Source organism: Gorilla gorilla, chromosome 16, assembly GCF_029281585.2.
Source record: "Gorilla gorilla gorilla isolate KB3781 chromosome 16, NHGRI_mGorGor1-v2.1_pri, whole genome shotgun sequence".
Classification (NCBI taxonomy): Eukaryota; Metazoa; Chordata; class Mammalia; order Primates; family Hominidae; genus Gorilla; species Gorilla gorilla.
In genome coordinates, this window is record NC_073240.2 from 72,846,804 (window position 1) to 72,863,853 (window position 17,050).

At 35.9% G+C, this 17,050-nt stretch overlaps 1 protein-coding gene across 24 annotated transcripts in view; it reads right to left on the bottom strand.

Moving 5' to 3' along the window:
- MYO9A (myosin IXA) overlaps window positions 1-17,050 on the bottom strand; it is a 307,532-nt gene that overhangs the window by 184,462 nt on the left and 106,020 nt on the right. For all 24 annotated transcript variants that reach the window (XM_055363670.2, XM_055363662.2, XM_055363671.2 and 21 more), the window contains 4 exons: window positions 14,194-14,291; window positions 11,686-11,812; window positions 3,697-3,786; window positions 37-153 (listed from right to left, as the gene is read on the bottom strand). In XM_055363670.2, the coding sequence (XP_055219645.2) occupies window positions 37-153; window positions 3,697-3,786; window positions 11,686-11,812; window positions 14,194-14,291 (432 nt within the window). The remainder of the gene's footprint in view (window positions 1-36; window positions 154-3,696; window positions 3,787-11,685; window positions 11,813-14,193; window positions 14,292-17,050) is intronic.

Here is a 17,050-nt window from a genome sequence, read left to right on the forward strand (position 1 = left end):
CAGGGAAAAACATATTATAATCCAATATATCATTACCTTGGTATTATGCTCTAAATCTTTACTATTCAGAAGTGCATGATTAATTCGAAAAACTATCCAGTCAAACAGGGCACTATATAGAGACTTAGCCATGGAGTTCCTCACTGTCACAGCCTGAAAAACAAAAGGATTACAAGTGCATGTAGAATTGACAATGATTAAGATACTATGACAAAGTTTTTTGCTCCCATTCAAGAAAGAAACTTACTATCCTGAATTAGAAATGAATTTTTCTCTCAAAATAAAAAATCTATAACTAAAGTTTTTTGTTTGTTTGTTTTTGAGAGTTTGGCTCTCATTGCCCAGGCTGGAATGCAATGGCGCAATCTCGGCTCACGGCAGCCTCCGTCTCCTGGGTTCAAGTGATTCTACTGCCTCAGCTTCCCACGTAGCTGGGATTACAGGCATGCACCACCACACCTGGCTAATTTTGTATTTTTAGTAGAAACGGGGTTTCTCCATGTTGGTCAGGCTGGTCTCAAATTCCTGACCTCAGGTGATTCACCCATCTCGGCCTCCCAAAGTGCTGGGATTACAGGCGTGAGCCACCGCACCCAGCCAATTGAAGTTTTCCACATGTACTCATTCAATTAGTCCCACTCAGAGAATCTACGTTAAAACTGCCATTAAAGATAAGAGAAACAAAATGTAGGTCACTCAGTTCAAAACATGTTTATTAAAAATCGGGATATATATTCCCCCTAGGAAAGAAGGTATAATTGGAAGTTTACAAACAAATGACTTTGCCAGTTACAGTAGGTAAGAGTATTCTAGGCAGAGGAATAAATCTGTTAGGAAAAAGCCATTAATTTCTGTGGAATCCTAATCACCCTCTTAAAACATACACTAATACAACCACAATTACATTGGTAGTTGTCTTCGGCTTGTCACCCACAGAAACTTCTAGAATTACTCCATCCTCAAAGACAGCAACAATTCCCTCATTATGTAGTTACAAAATTTATTTTTTCCTCACTCTAAGCTTTCCAAGTTTATGAAAATTCTCAATACTATCTGCTCTATTTTCCTGTAAGTCTGAAATTGTTCTTAAAAAACAAAGAATTTCATCATTTAGAAAGCATAAATTTACAAAAAAAAAAAAGGGAGTAGAGTATGGCACATGTCTTACAGAATTGAGTCTTAGCTCTTAGAAGAATATAAATCCTAGTAATTTGCATATTTATTATCTAGGGGCTTATTCTGAAGCTTGTATATTCAGGTATATATTTATAACTCCGTTTTGAAGTATAAAGAAAATAGTAATAATTAAGAACTAGAGTATCTTCCAATTCCAGTTTTTCTACTTATTCTAGCTGCATAATCATGACTAAGTTACTTAACCTCTTAGGCTACTGGTTATACACCTGTAAAAAGAAGGTAATACTACAACCTACCACATAGGTGATGAATTAATTTCTGAATATTGAAGGAAAAAAAAAGCTTCAAGTTCCTAGACCAAAAAATAACTGCCTACATAGCAGAAAGAAGACTGGTACCAAATTCTCTATCTTCAACACTAGAAACCTGTATTATTTTTTATTGTTGTGGAGTTTTAGAATATTTTTAATCTGCAAATGGTTGAATCCTTGGATGTGGAATCTGTGCATAAGGTGAACCAACTATCAAGAAAACCAATGGCAGAATGAAAATATAACAGAATACCACTGTATTTTTTTCCCCAGAAAGAAAAGAAAAATGAAGATAATCTGATAAAATTCAGGAAAAGTACAATATTTTAAAACTAAATCAACAAATATAAGACATAGAATAAGCATATAAACATTATCACAATAAATTTTATGAATGGGTTGAATTTTTTAGTTAAAAGACCTTCAGACAAAGATAAAAACTAAAGTCTAACTACAGTATTTATGGTTTACATAATGTACCATTTTTATAAAATACCATAGTCATAGAATCCAGATAGGCCAATACGATACCTATTTGTTTACTCTGTAACTCCAAATTTTATACTTTCAGCCCTTTTCTCTGAAATGCATGTCTGTCTTTCATAGCTTAACCTCAATAAACCCAAATATCAAGTAATATTTTCCCACCCAAACAAGATCTCATTTAGTGTTTCCTATGTCATTGAAGGGTACCAATATTCTTACAGCTGTGTAAACCAGAAATGCAGGACTCATCCTTGACACCTCCTTTGTTTGTCTTGTTTCCCATTATTCAAGTCATTACTAGGTCCTGCTGATTTAATCAAATTTTTTTCTTTTTAAATCCATACATTTCTCCCTATCAATATGTCACCATTCTGCAAAGCAAATATCATTCTCACTACCACAGCCTCCGAACTCATCTCTCTATATAAAACTCTTAAAGATTTGGCTTTCTTTTTTTTTTGTCTTTTTTTTTCCTTTTTATTATTATTATTACACTTTAAGTATTAGGGTACATGTGCACAATGTGCAGGTTAGTTACATATGTATACATGTGCCATGCTGGCGTGTTGCACCCATTAACTCGTCATTTAGCATTAGGGATATCTCCTAATGCTATCCCTCCCCCCTCCCCCCACCCCACAACAGTCCCCAGAGTGTGATGTTCCCCTTCCTGTGTCCATGTGTTCTCATTGTTCAATTCCCATCTATGAGTGAGAACATGCGGTGTTTGGTTTTTTGTCCTTGCGATAGTTTACTGAGAATGATGATTTCCAATTTCACCCATGTCCCTACAAAGGACATGAACTCATCATTTTTTATGGCTGCATAGTATTCCATGGTGTGTATGTGCCACATTTTCTTAATCCAGTCTATCAATGTCCAACAAAGATTTGGCTTTCTTTTCATTTAGAAAGAAGCTCTCACAGTGGAAGACTATAATATGACATAAGAAGAAATGTGGACTTGGAGACACAGAAGGTGAGATAAATGGATCAATGTCAAGCTTAAAAAACATTCTCTAGAATTCAATCACAATTTCCTCACCTGTCTTCTAATCTTCTAATTTCATATTCCTGTCCAATTTTTATAATTATAATAATTTGACTTGTCATCACTTTCATAAAACTACTCCACAAAGTAGTAGCTTTTCAATAATTTTCCTGCCCCTATAGATCTGAGTGGTATAATAGTAGCAACAAGTATCCCTAGGAGCCTCAGTATACAGATGGTATTTAAAGTGATGGGACTGGGTAAGATAACCTCAATAAAGAATACAGAGAAGAAGAAACAAAGACTGTGTCCTAGGGTACTCTACCTTTTAGAGATAAAGAAAAAAAAAATACAAGCAGAAAGAACTGCGAACAAGTAGCCAACAATGAAAAAGTTAACCGAAAAAGTTAACCAAAAATGTATGATGTGCTAGAAGAAACTGTCTCAAGAAGAATAATTAATTGGGTCAAATATTGCTCATTTATAATTCTACCTACCATCTATCTACCCCACATTAGTAATATGAAAATTGGAAATGATGAAGAGGTTAAGATCCTTGGAGAAAAATACAAGCCTATTTCTCACAATCACATTCAAATTTAAGTTTCTAAATCAATGGAAAATTCACAATTAAATTTAAAGGCCTAGAAAATATTTCAATCAAAACTTTTTGCCATTGTCATTTTCATGCTGTTAAGAGAAAACCCAAACTTCAAACCTAAACTTCTAACAATGTCCGGAATGCTTTCATTTCAAAGAAAATCCATCATACCTCTGCCAACTTGTATGGCAAAATAAGCTTTTCTCCCACTGTCACCGTCTTCCTTGTAACTAAAGCTTCAAATAGCATCTCTTCTTTAACCTATAAAACAGAAAAGTAAACTCAATATGTAAGATTTATGACAATAGGTTGAATTATCTTTTGAAAAAGCCAAATAGAGGAGGAAAAGCTTAATGAGATTAGCAATTACATAGCAGAGAAAAAAGGCAATACACTGGGCAATTTTAATACTGGCCAAAATGGAATTTAAGTGTCCCACTCAAAAGACAAATGGGTTTTTTCAAGTTAAAGTTTGCTTTCTGATCATAACAGAGAAACATGTTTCATTGTGCAGAATACAGAAAATACAGAATAGTATAAAAAACATTTTAAGATGATCAATCATAATCCCACAAGCTGGAGGCAAGGACTAAAAAGTGACAGCACTTCTTGAATTCCAGAAATATTCCAAAGGATATTTATTTATATTTCAGATATTTCTTCTTCATGAATCTTGAATTCTAGGAATATTCCAAAATATACTTATGTTTCAGATATTTCTTCTTATTCATGAATGATAAACTTTTAAGATAAAGTTGACACTTCCTTTGTTCTCACTCTCTCCCCAGAGGCAAATACTATCATGAATTTCACGTTATCATTTCAGTTAATATTTCTACACTTTTACATGTATTAAATATGTTCATAAACACTATGCTATACTGTCAAATGAATTTAATGTTTATCTATAAAGTATCATATTGCCCATATGTTCTTCAGATCTAACTATGTGGATAATTTTTTATTATTATTATTTTTTGAGACAGAGTTTCACTCTGCCATTCAGGCTGCAGTGCAGTGGTGCGATCTCGATTCATTGCAGCCTCGACTGCCCAGATTCAAGCAATCCTCCCGCTTCAGCCTCCCAAGCAGCTGGGACTACAGGCACACACCATGTCGATAATTTAAATCAAGCTTATTCATTTTAACTGCTATATAGCATTGCAGCATATAAATATACCACAGTGTGTAATCCATTCTCCTCTTTGTAGGCATTTACACGATTTACAATTTTGTATGATTAGAAAATAAACCACAATGAATATTGTTGCACATGAGTTCAAAAGTTTCTGTGAAGAACAAACCTAAAAGTAGAAGGTTAGAGCATACATATTTTCAGCTTTAGAGAATACTACCAAACTCCTATATATAATTTTTACCAATATGCTCTCTCAGCAGTAGCACTGAGAGTTCTTATTTCTTCCAAACCTTGACTATACTTAATGTTACCAGACCTTAGAATTTTGTCATGATGATGGGCATGAAGTGGTAAAACAAGGACATTTTATAAAAGTATCCATACGTAATAAAAACATAACATTCATAAACGTAGGCAATATAAAAATTTATCAGGTAAAAAATATTAGATTATAACAGTTGTGAGTGGTAGCGCACGACTGTACTCCCAGCACATTAGGAGGCCAAGGTGGGCGGATCACTTGAGGTCAGGAGTTCAAGAACAGCCTGGCCAACATGGGAAATCCTGTCTTGACCAAAAATACAAAAACTAGCCAGATGTGGTGGTGCACACCTGTAATCACAGCTACTCGGGTGGCTGAGGCAGGAGAATCACTTGAAACCGGGAGGCAGAAGTTGCAGTGAGCCGAGACCACACCACTGCACTCCAGCCTAGGAGACAGAGTCAGACTCCATCTCAAAAAAAAAAAAAAAAAAAGATTATAAGGAGGAGATTGAGTTATAAAATGATAGGAAGAGGCATTACCCTGCCACCAACAACATATGATAGATCAATAATCTTTTAAAGAACAACTTTGAACCATACTGAATGGATAAATATTATCTAGCAAATATAACACCTTTCAGAGCATTCACTGATCAACTCTCAAATTCCAAAAACTGGAAATAATTTGAGGCATATTAACTTCACAAAAACGCAGTAAAGCCAAAAATCAACAACGAACTTTAAATAAAAGGCCTCAACCTTTTAGATTTATTTAAAATACATTAAAGAACAAAAACAATACCAGATTACACAAAAATGACAAAACTAACAAAGCTAAGAAAAAAAATGTAATAAAATCCAAAGCTATATTGTGAGGTATATTGCTGCAATTATTAAAAGTAAATATTGGCTGGGTGAGGTGGCTCACACCTATAATCCCAAGGCAGTAGGATTGCTTGAGCTCAGGAGTTAACGACCAGGTTGGACAACACAGCAAGACCTCCTCTCTACTAAAAATAAAATTTAATGCGCCTGAACTCACAAGTACTCAGGAGGCTGAGGCGGGAAGATTGTTTGAGCCCAGGAGATCAAAGCTACAGTGAGCCATGATCGTGCCACTGCATCCCAGCCTGGGGCTACAGGCACATGCCACCATGACCAGCTAATTTTTTTTTTTTTTTTTTTTTTTTTTTAGACAGAGTTTTACTTTTGTTACCCAGGCCGGAGTGCAATGGCGCAATCCTGGCTCACCGCAACCTCCGCCTCCCAGGTTCAAGCAATTCTTCTGCCTCAGCCTCCCGAGTAGCTGGGATTAGAGACGGGGTTTCATCATGTTGCCCAGGCGGGTCTTGAACTCCTAAACTCAAGCAATCCACCTGCCTTGGCCTCCCAAAGTGCTGGGATTACAGGTGTGGGCCATCGTGCCCAGCCTCATACCATGGACTCTTACACAACAACAAAAAAGAAGAATATAGAATATAGAAATCAGCATTGAAAGATCTCAAAAACATACTATGGAATGAAAAAAAGCCAAGTTTCAGAATAATACATACAGTGTAACATTTATATAAAGACCGAAAACATGCAAAACTATGTATTCTTTATAAAAACATCTATCTGTACTGAAAATATAGAAACAAGAATAGGAATGATGAACACCAAATTCACAACAGTGGTTACCTCTGGTGGAGACAGGGTACAAGGGTACACAGTGGGCTTCAATTATACACAATATTTTATTACTTGAGTGGGGCTGTGAGTAAGGGTTGATTATATTGTTTTCTATATAATATTGTGTGCTGGCAACATTTCATAACAAGGAAAAAAGGAAGAAAATATCCTAAAACAAATTAATATGTAACAAGTAAAATGTTAGAACTGATCAATCTAAAGTCCAACTCTTTGAAAACATGAAAGATGGCTGGGCACAGTGGCTCATGCCTGTAATCCCAGCACTTTGGGAGACCGAGGCGGGAGGATCACCTTAAGTCAGGAGTTCGAGACCAGCCTGACCAATATGGAGAAACTCCGTCTCTACTAAAAATACAAAATTAGCCAGGTGTGGTGGTGTATGCCTGTAATCCCAGCTACTCGGGAGGCTGAGGCAGGAGAATCGCTTGAACCTGGGAGGCAGAGATTGTGGTGAGCTGAGATCGCACCATTGCACTGTAGCCTGGGCAACAAGAGCAAAATACCGTCTCAAAAAAAAAAAGTAAAAAAAAAACATAAAAGACAAATCTCACACAAAGCAAAAGAAAAAGTTACTAAGAAACACAAATAGCTAACACCATAGAGAAAAATTTTAAAGAGTGAAATTAACAGACTATTTACAAAGAACTCAAAAGCAGGCTGGGCGCGGTGGCCCACACCTGTAACCCCAGCACTTTGGAAGGCCGAGACGGGCAGATCACAAGGTCAGGAGATCAAGACCATCCTGGCTAACACGGTGAAACCCCGTCTCTACTAAAAATACATAAAAAAAAAAAAATTAGCCAGACATAGTGGCGGGCGCCTGTAGTCCCAGCTATTCGGGAAGCTGAGGCAGGAGAATGGCGTGAACCCAGGAGGCGGAGCTTGCAGTGAGCCGAGATTGCGCCACTGCACTCCAGCCTGGGCGACAGAGCGAGACTCTGTCTCAAAAAAAAAAAAAAAATAAGAACTCAAAAGCAACAAATTCTAAATATCCAATACATCATTTTTAGAAAAACATAGATCATCCAAATAACTCAAGCCAGATTTGAAAATCCTAAAAAATTAGTTAAAAAGGAACAAATAAAAGACATCAAATACAGTTGCTCATAAGGTTGACCTCTCTCAAACCCTTGAGGAACATATTATTCTCTGCTAATGATCCTTCTAATTGCAGAAAAAGGAGCAAGGGTACAAAAACTCTCAACTCATTTCATGAGTTCTCTTTAACTAGCACAAAAACCTGACAAAGATTGTACATAGATCTACGCATACCCACACAACCCCAAAACATACTAATCTTGCATATCATATTTGGTAAGGATCCTAAATATTACCCAATTCACGATTTTTAAATCAGCTCTTCTATAATTTTCTAAAAATTATTAAATATATTACTTTTAGAATATTCAAAAACTATTAATACAGAACAAGTAGCAATGGGTTCAATATCCACTCTACAAAGTTTCTCATACTTACCTAATTAAAAATCTGATATGTAATTAAAAATCTATTCTTGGCCGGGCACAGTGGCTCACGCCTGTAATCCCAACACTTTGGGAGGCCAAGGTGGGTGGATCACCTGAGGTCAGGAGTTCGAGACCAGCCTGACAAACATGGTGAAACCCCATCTTTACTAAAAATACAAAATTAGCCGGGCATGGTGGCGCATACCTGTAATCTCAGCTACCTGGGAGGCTGAGGCAGGAGAATGGCTTGGACCCGGGAGGCAGAGGTTGCAGTGAGCCAAGATTGCACCACTGCACTCCAGCCTGGGCAACAACAGCGAAACTCCATCTCAAAAAAACAACAAAAAAAACCCTATTCTTTATATTGTTTCAACAGATGTTAAAATATACTCAAAATACATAAACCTGATAAAAACTGAACAGTTTTTGGTAATGATGATAGTTCTAATATCTCACAACAAAAACATCTTCCACAATTACCCACAATTTATCAACTGGAGCTTGTTCACCTTTCAATAATTTTCACAAGTATCCATGCCAAATAGGCATTAGTAAAGGCTCAAAACATTCATTATTGCCTCAGGTAACTACAAAAAAAAACTGAAAAGTAAATAAATAAAGTTAAACCACTACTTTAAAAACATTTGTTCCTCTATTCTATATTTAGCATTGGATTAAATCACCATGGGAAGGAGAGGAATTAAATTAAATCACAACTAAAGAGTCTGAATGTTAAATAAACCAGTCAATGTGCTTATCTTTGTACTCTATCTCAACCAAAGCCTTAAGACTGCAATTATTATTATCAGTCTTAACCAACTAGAGGCAATCATTTTCTAAAATAATTTCTAAGTACTAACTAAAGACGGAATAGGTATCTTCTTTAGCTCCTGAACTTTGAAGCTATTTTCTTTCTACTTAATACTAAACCTCAGCCCTAGAACCAATCCAAACTATACACAAGAAGAAATTTAAGAAGCCAGGGTTCAAAAGTAAGATTTTCTGTCAAATCATATTTGCCATTTGCCATTGTCTTTGATACTGGTTTGCCCAATTCTCAGAATTAGATCTCTCTCTTTTTTTTAAACCTATAGCTGAGTTCCTCTTTGAGTTGCCTGAATTGTTCTTATCAGTCTCTTACCAAAGAAGAAATGATGCACTAGAAACAGAAGCCCTGGTTTCTGCTGAACCGCCTAGACTTATAAGTAAGACCATTAGCCACAATGCCCTGTCACAATACCAAATGCTTGACTAAAATATCACCTGAAATACCTGACTAAAATGCCATCTGTTCTCTGGCCTTTATGATCTTCAAAATTACAACCCTCAGATACCACACTCCATCTCCTGGTAGAACTTCTTTCCATTAAGTCTAGTTCCAATTCAAGGTACTCCCTTCCCCTGCCTCTTCCTCTGCCAGGTTATCATTCCACTGAAGTTAATAAGCAATGCCCAATCACGTACAGAAAAAATAAACGCTGGGTGGTTAGATAAATAAGAAAGAGGTATCTATTGCTCTCAAAGAGCACTGCAGCCTTACAACAGACACAAACTAATAATTAACTTTATGCTCTAAAACTAAATTATGCTACGTAGAAACAAATGCTCTATATTTAGGGAGTCAGTTTAGACCACTTAAGGTTAAACCACATGAAGTGGCCTATGAACCAAGATTTGGAAGATGAATAATATTTTTTAAAAAAGCAAGCTATTCATAATTGTCAAAAACTGGAAACAACCAAAATGTCCTTCAACAGATAAATGAATAAACTATAGCACATCTATATAATGGAATATTACCCCGTAATAAACAGAAATGAGCTATCAAGTCACAGAAAGACATGAATGAATCTTTTTTTTGTTTCTAGAGACAGGGTCTCGCTCTGTTACCCAGGCTGGAGTGTAGTGGCACGATCTAAGGTCACTGTAACCTCCGCCTCTGGGGTTCAAGCCTCCCACCTCAGCCTACCAAGCAACTGGGACTACAGGTACATGTCACCACGCCCAGCTAATTTTTGTGTTTTTTTGTTGTTGTTGTTGTTGTTGTTGTTTTTAGTAGAGACAGGGTCTCCCTATGTTGCCCAGGCTGGTCTTGAACTCCTAGGGTTCAAGCAACTCACCTGCCTCAGCCTCTCAATGTGCTGGGATTGCAGGCATGAGCCGCCAGACATAAATAAATCTTAAGTGCGTATTACTAAGTAAAACAAATCAGTCTGAAAAATCTACATATTGCATGATTCAATTATATTACATCCTGGAAAGGGCAAATCTATATATCTACTAAAAAGATCAGTGGTTGCCAGCAGTTTAGGGGGAGGGAATGAAAAGGTAAAGCACAGGGGATTTTTACGGCAGTGAAACTATTCTGTGTGATACTATAATAGTGGACATATGACTTCTTGCATCTGTCAAAAACCAAATAGCATGAAGAGTGGAACTTAATGTATGCAAATATTAAAAATTATTTAAGAGATTGGGGGATTCCACGAAGGAATGTAGACCACGACAAGAAAACAGCATGCATGACAAATATATGAAACCTCAACAAATAGGGTGGAAGGAAAAGGTGCTGTTCTAAGTAATTTTGGAAATGAGTGAAGTCTGCAGGATTAAAGTCAGAAGGAATTGCTCATAAGCACTGTATTCTAGTTGAAAAAGTCATTTCCCAGAGGGGTACAGGTTAACAATTTTGATACCACTATACATGTATACTGGAATTAAACAAATAAGTAAATGGATGGCAGAGGACAGAAGACAGCTTTCTCACTGTTGAAGCGGGAGTTCACAGATAAGCAAGGGAAGAAGGCTAGAATGATCCACGTGGGGAATGGATTACAGTTGGAGACATTATCATGAACTCATGTTTACCTTTATATAGATATAGATGATTACATATTAAAATATGTATAGATACGTGGATATACACAGGTTAGTATATACACACATATATTTCCTTGCTATGCCAGACGATAGGGCCTATAAGAAATGACACCCCATCTGATGGGATAAATCTGGCAAGATGAGAAGGGGTAGGCAAGAGAGAAGTTAGCTAAGAAAACATGATAAATCATCACTCCAGGAAGAAAGAATCAGGTAATAAAGGCCCTTGATGTAAGAAGAAGCATGGTAGGAGATGAGAACCTTTATGTCCTACTCAACCCATAAGGAAAAAAAAAAAAAGTAGTATCCTTTTTTCTCCACCCACCCAAATACCCCCATCTTGAAACAAAATAATCTAACCAAAATCTTAGTATGAGAAGAAATCTCAAATATGAAGAGAAAAATTAGCATAGTCCCAGAATATTACAGTCCAGTGTGGAAATATTCATCCTATCCAGCAAATTTAGGGACTATGGATGTCTGGAGCAAGTGGAGGCAGAGGAGAAAACACAAATTTTATAAAGATTCTGCCACACTCAATAGCAAACTGAGGCAGGTATCAGGAAAAATTAGATCTTTTGGAAATGCTATTTAAAAATAGTGCCTAATAAAAGCATTATTAATAGAAAGCATTAACCCGTTTACACCTACAAAATACACAAAATAAAAAATAAAAAGTTACAAAGATTTGAAATGACAACTGAAAATGTAATCACTCACCTCTAATAATTCTGAGACAATAGGCAGAACTTCAGGATTACAGATATCAATGGAGTCATCCCGGTATGTCTTCTTTTTGTAACAGATATTACCCAAATGTAGTATGGCTGAGAGAAGAGAGAAAATCCTGGGAAAATAAAACACAAATTATAGCTTAGTTGTGTCCATTCCCAAAGCTCATTTCATTCTAAAATTCTAGTTAAGCAAATTAACCTACAAATATGTAGTCTTTGGAAAATAAGCAATATGGGAATAATTACTAAAATTTACTGAGGGCTTACTTGTATGTCAGGTACTGTTCAAAATGCTTTTCATGGCCTTAAGTATACCACTTCTTATATAGTCATTTCAAAGGGACTTCTGCTATTGCTTGAATTTGTCACAGTGTTTACAGTGTTTTAAAAAGGCCATGCCTCTCTAACTGCTATTTATCCTGCCAGGAATGCTTTTTTCCTATACTGTTTCAGATACACTGAATCAGAATTGCCAAAGGAAAGGCCTTGAATCTGTATTTTTTAAATCAAGTATCCTAGCTGATTTTTTATTATTAGTTATGTTGTTAAAATGCTTTTCTATACCATATTATGGTGTTTGGGGTAAATGGGTGGGTGTGTGTGTGTGTGTGTGTGTGTGTGTGTGTGTGTGAATGGGGTAAATGGGTGTGTGTGTGTGTGTAAGTATGAAGCCATGTGGGGTATATTAACCTCTACTGTGAAACAACTTCATACGGACCCTCCGTTATAAATTTCCCTCCTGAGTCAGAAGAGTATGTGCCCTCCAATCAGCAACTAATCCCTCCACTTATGCTATATATCCCATCAACTCCTGTTAATTCAGGAACCTTAGGTTACCAAGTACCTCCATGTAGCTAAGAACAGTATATTATGTTATTGACTTATCTGACATCTCAGAGGCATTTAACACAGCTAAACAATCCACTGAAAAACTCTTCCTCAGTCTCCTTATATATATACAGCTTTGTGTCATGTGCAGTTATTTTCTTAGAATAAATACGGCTTACAAAATTTGGCTTATGAAAATTTAACACTATGTTTTCCTAAAATTAGGAAGTATTCCAACTAAAACAAAGATATTGCTTTAGGAACCTGAGATATTACCTTAGGAACATTTGAGAGGTACTGAATCACCATCTAACTTATAAATCTAATTTTTCAAATAATTTAAAGTTTTTCAATCTTTGAATCATTCACGTGACTCACAGGAAATACAAGTCTATTATAAAAATAATTAATAATGTTATTCTGGATTAAAGAATAAACTATCAACTGAAACATAAAAACTAATGGAAGTCAAAAGACAAAAACAAATTCATGAGCCTCTTTTAAAAACGATTTTTAATAGAAATTCACTAATTTTCATTGAACTGTAGTTTATGTCACCAATTGAGTTGGTATGCCAACTTACATACTGTATTATTTGATTTTAATTGACTTCTCATAAAAAGATTCTAGTAAATAGCCTGCTAATTAAAGAGTCATACCAATGATGTAAGTGCAAGCAAACAAGAAAACAGCAGAGGTGATTTTCTCCTACTCTCAGTATAGGGTCATCAATCATGAGGTTAAAAATTAACAACAGAGGTCGGGTGCAGTGGCTCATGCTGGTAATACTGGCACTTTCAGAGGTCAAGAAAGGCAGATCACTTGAGCCCAGGAATTCAAGACCAGCACAGGCAACATGGCAAAAAAAAATACAAAATTAGCTGAGTGTGATGGTACAAGCCTGCAGTCCCAACTTCTTGGGAAGTTGAGGTGGGAGGATCATCTGAGCCTGGGGAGGTTGAGGCTGCAGTGAGCACTCCAGTCTGGGTGACAGAGTGAGACGCTGTCTCCAAAAAAAAAAAAGAAAAAAAAAATTAACAATATAATCAGATCTGACATATTCATCAACACGACTCTCCTCTTCAAAAAAGTTATAAGTAACTATTTCTTTCTGGTGAGAGCCAAGGTTGAGTCTTTAATTTTAAATAATTTGTTTCAAATATAATTTATCTCATCTTTATCTCAAATTTTTATATTTTTAAATTGTTTAGATTTACAATTTAAAAACTTAATAGAATAGTACAGATATAAACTATACAGAGGAAATACACTGAAAATTAAATACTATGCATCTGATAAGTATGCATAATTTAATAAGACTAGATATCACTGATATATAAAAAATGAAGAGCTATAAAAATAGTGTTACAAAGCAAAAGTTTTAAGTAAGGTCCATGGATAGGCTTCAGGGGCACCATAAATTCCTGCATTTATATGCAAATTGTTAAGGATGTACATTTTACAACAACAACAGTGTCAGCTTTCATCAGATTCTCAAAATAATTTACGATAAAAAAAGGAATTAGAAATAATGCTCGAGATGGATGAGGTACTAGATAAGGAATACCACTTAGAAAACTATTTAAAAAGGTCAACGGCAGAAATCTTTCAAAGACATATCATGTGTTCTCTATTAGAGATATAAAAATACAACAAGTAAACTCACTGTCTTCGTGTCTTGGGAAGAAATCCTACCATTTCCATGGCAAGTTGTAGGCGCTCAAAGTCATGTCTCAAATCTTCTCCTTCCACCGTGAAGCAATCCTGCTTATTTAAAATGAAAGTTTAAAAATCAAGATTATATATTTTAAAATAATGTGGGCCATTCAGAAATATGGTAATTTAGGATAGGTACCTGTATGTATAAATGCAAATTAGAGCTGGTAGAATAGTAAGACCTAGTCAAATTCATTAGACCTCTTATCTTACTACAGGTATGGAAACTAAACACATACTTACTAAAATACCAATAAGTTACTTTTGTTCTCCCTTTCACAATCACCAAGATTAGGATTTCAAAAGTTAACTTAAGATAAAGAGCTAGCTGTACTTAGTAAGTGTGCTGATACTAAGTTTGATTTTGAGTGGTTCTAAAGGGTTTCAGAAATTCAAAGCATTAAAGGGCGCTCAATTCTACCAGCAAATATTATTTATTCAACAAATATTTAACAAGTGCCTACCCTATGTAAGGCACTGAACTAGATATTAGTGACACAAAAATAAATTTTAGAAGAGGCAATAATTTAGTTGAAGAGTGAACCCCAGATTTACGTAATATAGTTTGTTACATCTATCTAATCTATATTTATATAGATCTATTTAGATATGTTATTTTTCTTTAAGACAGTGTCTCATTCCTGTTGTTCAGGCTGGAGTACAGTGGCATGATCTTGGCTCACTGCAGCTTCGACCTCCCGGGCTCAGGTGATTCTCCCACCTCAGCCTCCCAAGCAACTGGAACTACCCAGCTAGTCCTACCATGACCGGTTAGTTTTTTGTATTTTTAATAGAGACAAGGTTTCACCACATTGCCCAGGCTAGTCCTGAACTCCCGGACTCAAGCAGTCCACCCACCTAGGCCTCCTAAAGTGCTAGAATTACAGGCGTGAGCCACTGTGCCCAGCCTGTTACATCTACATTAGATATACACACATATAATTATTTATATAGTTTATATATGTAATTATTTCCTAATGAAATAACAGACAACATGGTAATCAAACAAGGAAAGAAAGAAGTATATGTGAAAGTATAAAAACCCTCAGAAAACACATCAGATGAGTCAGTAAAACTAGTTGTGAATAGTCACACATGCCTGTAATCCCAGCTACTTGGAAGGCTGAGGTAGGAGGATTGCTTGAGCTCAGGAGTTTGAGACCAGCCTGGGCAACACAGCATGACACCATCTCAAGAAAAAAAAAAAATTGTTGTGGAATACCAGATTAATAACTACTGCTCTTTAAGCGTAATCCTTGCATTTCAGTTCCTAAAATAGTCAAACAGTGGTAGACATACTCTAAATCTTCAAAACAATAAGTGAGTCATAAATCTCTTTACTGTAAGTTCTCACAGTCCCTTGCACTTTCAAAAACCTCCTCACATTTGCATTTACATTTTTAATGCCTATCTTCCTAGGGAATATTCTCTCAAGTACTTGGTGAAGTATATGAACTGTTAATTGTCTTATTAACTGCAGATCCCCAGTGCGAACTCAGTGCCAAAAACAAGTCATTATTTAGGTAAATACATAGTCATTGAATTATTGAATAATATATAAATATTGAATTGAATGAAACATTCCTTTTTCAGAAATAAAGAAAGTGCTCATTTGTTTTATAAAAAGTATTTATCAAGTATTTACCATGTACAAGAAAATCTGTTTTAGGCACCGTAAGCATTAGTTAATGAATATCTAAAGTTTAAAATAAAGTTTTGAAATGCTGTTACCAATATTTTTATTCTCTACATGGAAAGCTACACATGCATAGTTTAAAAATTTAAATTCACCACAAGTAAAGTTCTTTCTGAGAACCCATGCATTTAATTTTATTACTATAAAATTGCTTTCGATAAGCAATTTTAAGACATTCTACTGACATGCCAATGTCCTACTCATTAAAATAATTGTTTCTTTGAGATGGAGTGTCGCACTTGTTGCCCAGCTGCTGTGCAATGACGCGATGTCTGCTCAGTGCAACCTCTGCCTCCCGGGTTCAAGCAACTCCCCTGCCTCAGCTTCTCAAGCAGCTGGGATTACAGGTGCGTGCCACCATGCCAGGCTAATTTTCTTATATTTTTTAGTAGAGACGGGGTTTTACCACATTGGCCAGGCTGGTCTCAAACTCCTGACCTCAGGTGATCCACCCGCCTCAGCCTCCCAAAGTGCTGGGATTACAGGAGTAAGCCACCGTACCCAGCCCTAAGATAAATTTTTAAACACATTCTTCTTTTACCTATAGTAAGTAACGTTTTGTAAAAAGCTCTCTTGCTACTCTTCCCCCTAGTCTCAAAACACAAACAGTTCATTCACTTTGTGATTTAACAAATATTTTCCTATTACAAGTGGCAAGGCAGGGGGAATCTATATTTCCACATGTGTCAATAATGATTCTTCTAACTAACAGTGTTCTAATCTTCCCCGAAAGTGAATGGAACAATTAATGTATATAAAATAGTGGGAAAGTACACTGAAAGACGCACTGAAATATGTTTGTATTTGCTCTTATCCTTAATCAAATGTTCTTAGAAACCCAAAGTGGTCTCAGTGAATATCAAAATCATAGTTTAAAAAAATGTGTATTAATTCCCTTCTCTGTTTCTCTGATGATAACTGTAGAAGAAAAACTAAGGATAAATTAAATCTCCCAGAACAGAAATGACTTTATCTTAATTTGGGCTCCCTGGGAGGCAGATCTTGAGACAGACCAAGAGTCAAATACAAGTCACAGAGAAAGTGAGAAAGTAAAAGAGAAGACAGACTAAACAGTCTGTGGTAACTACTATGAAAGTAGTTAAATGGAGTT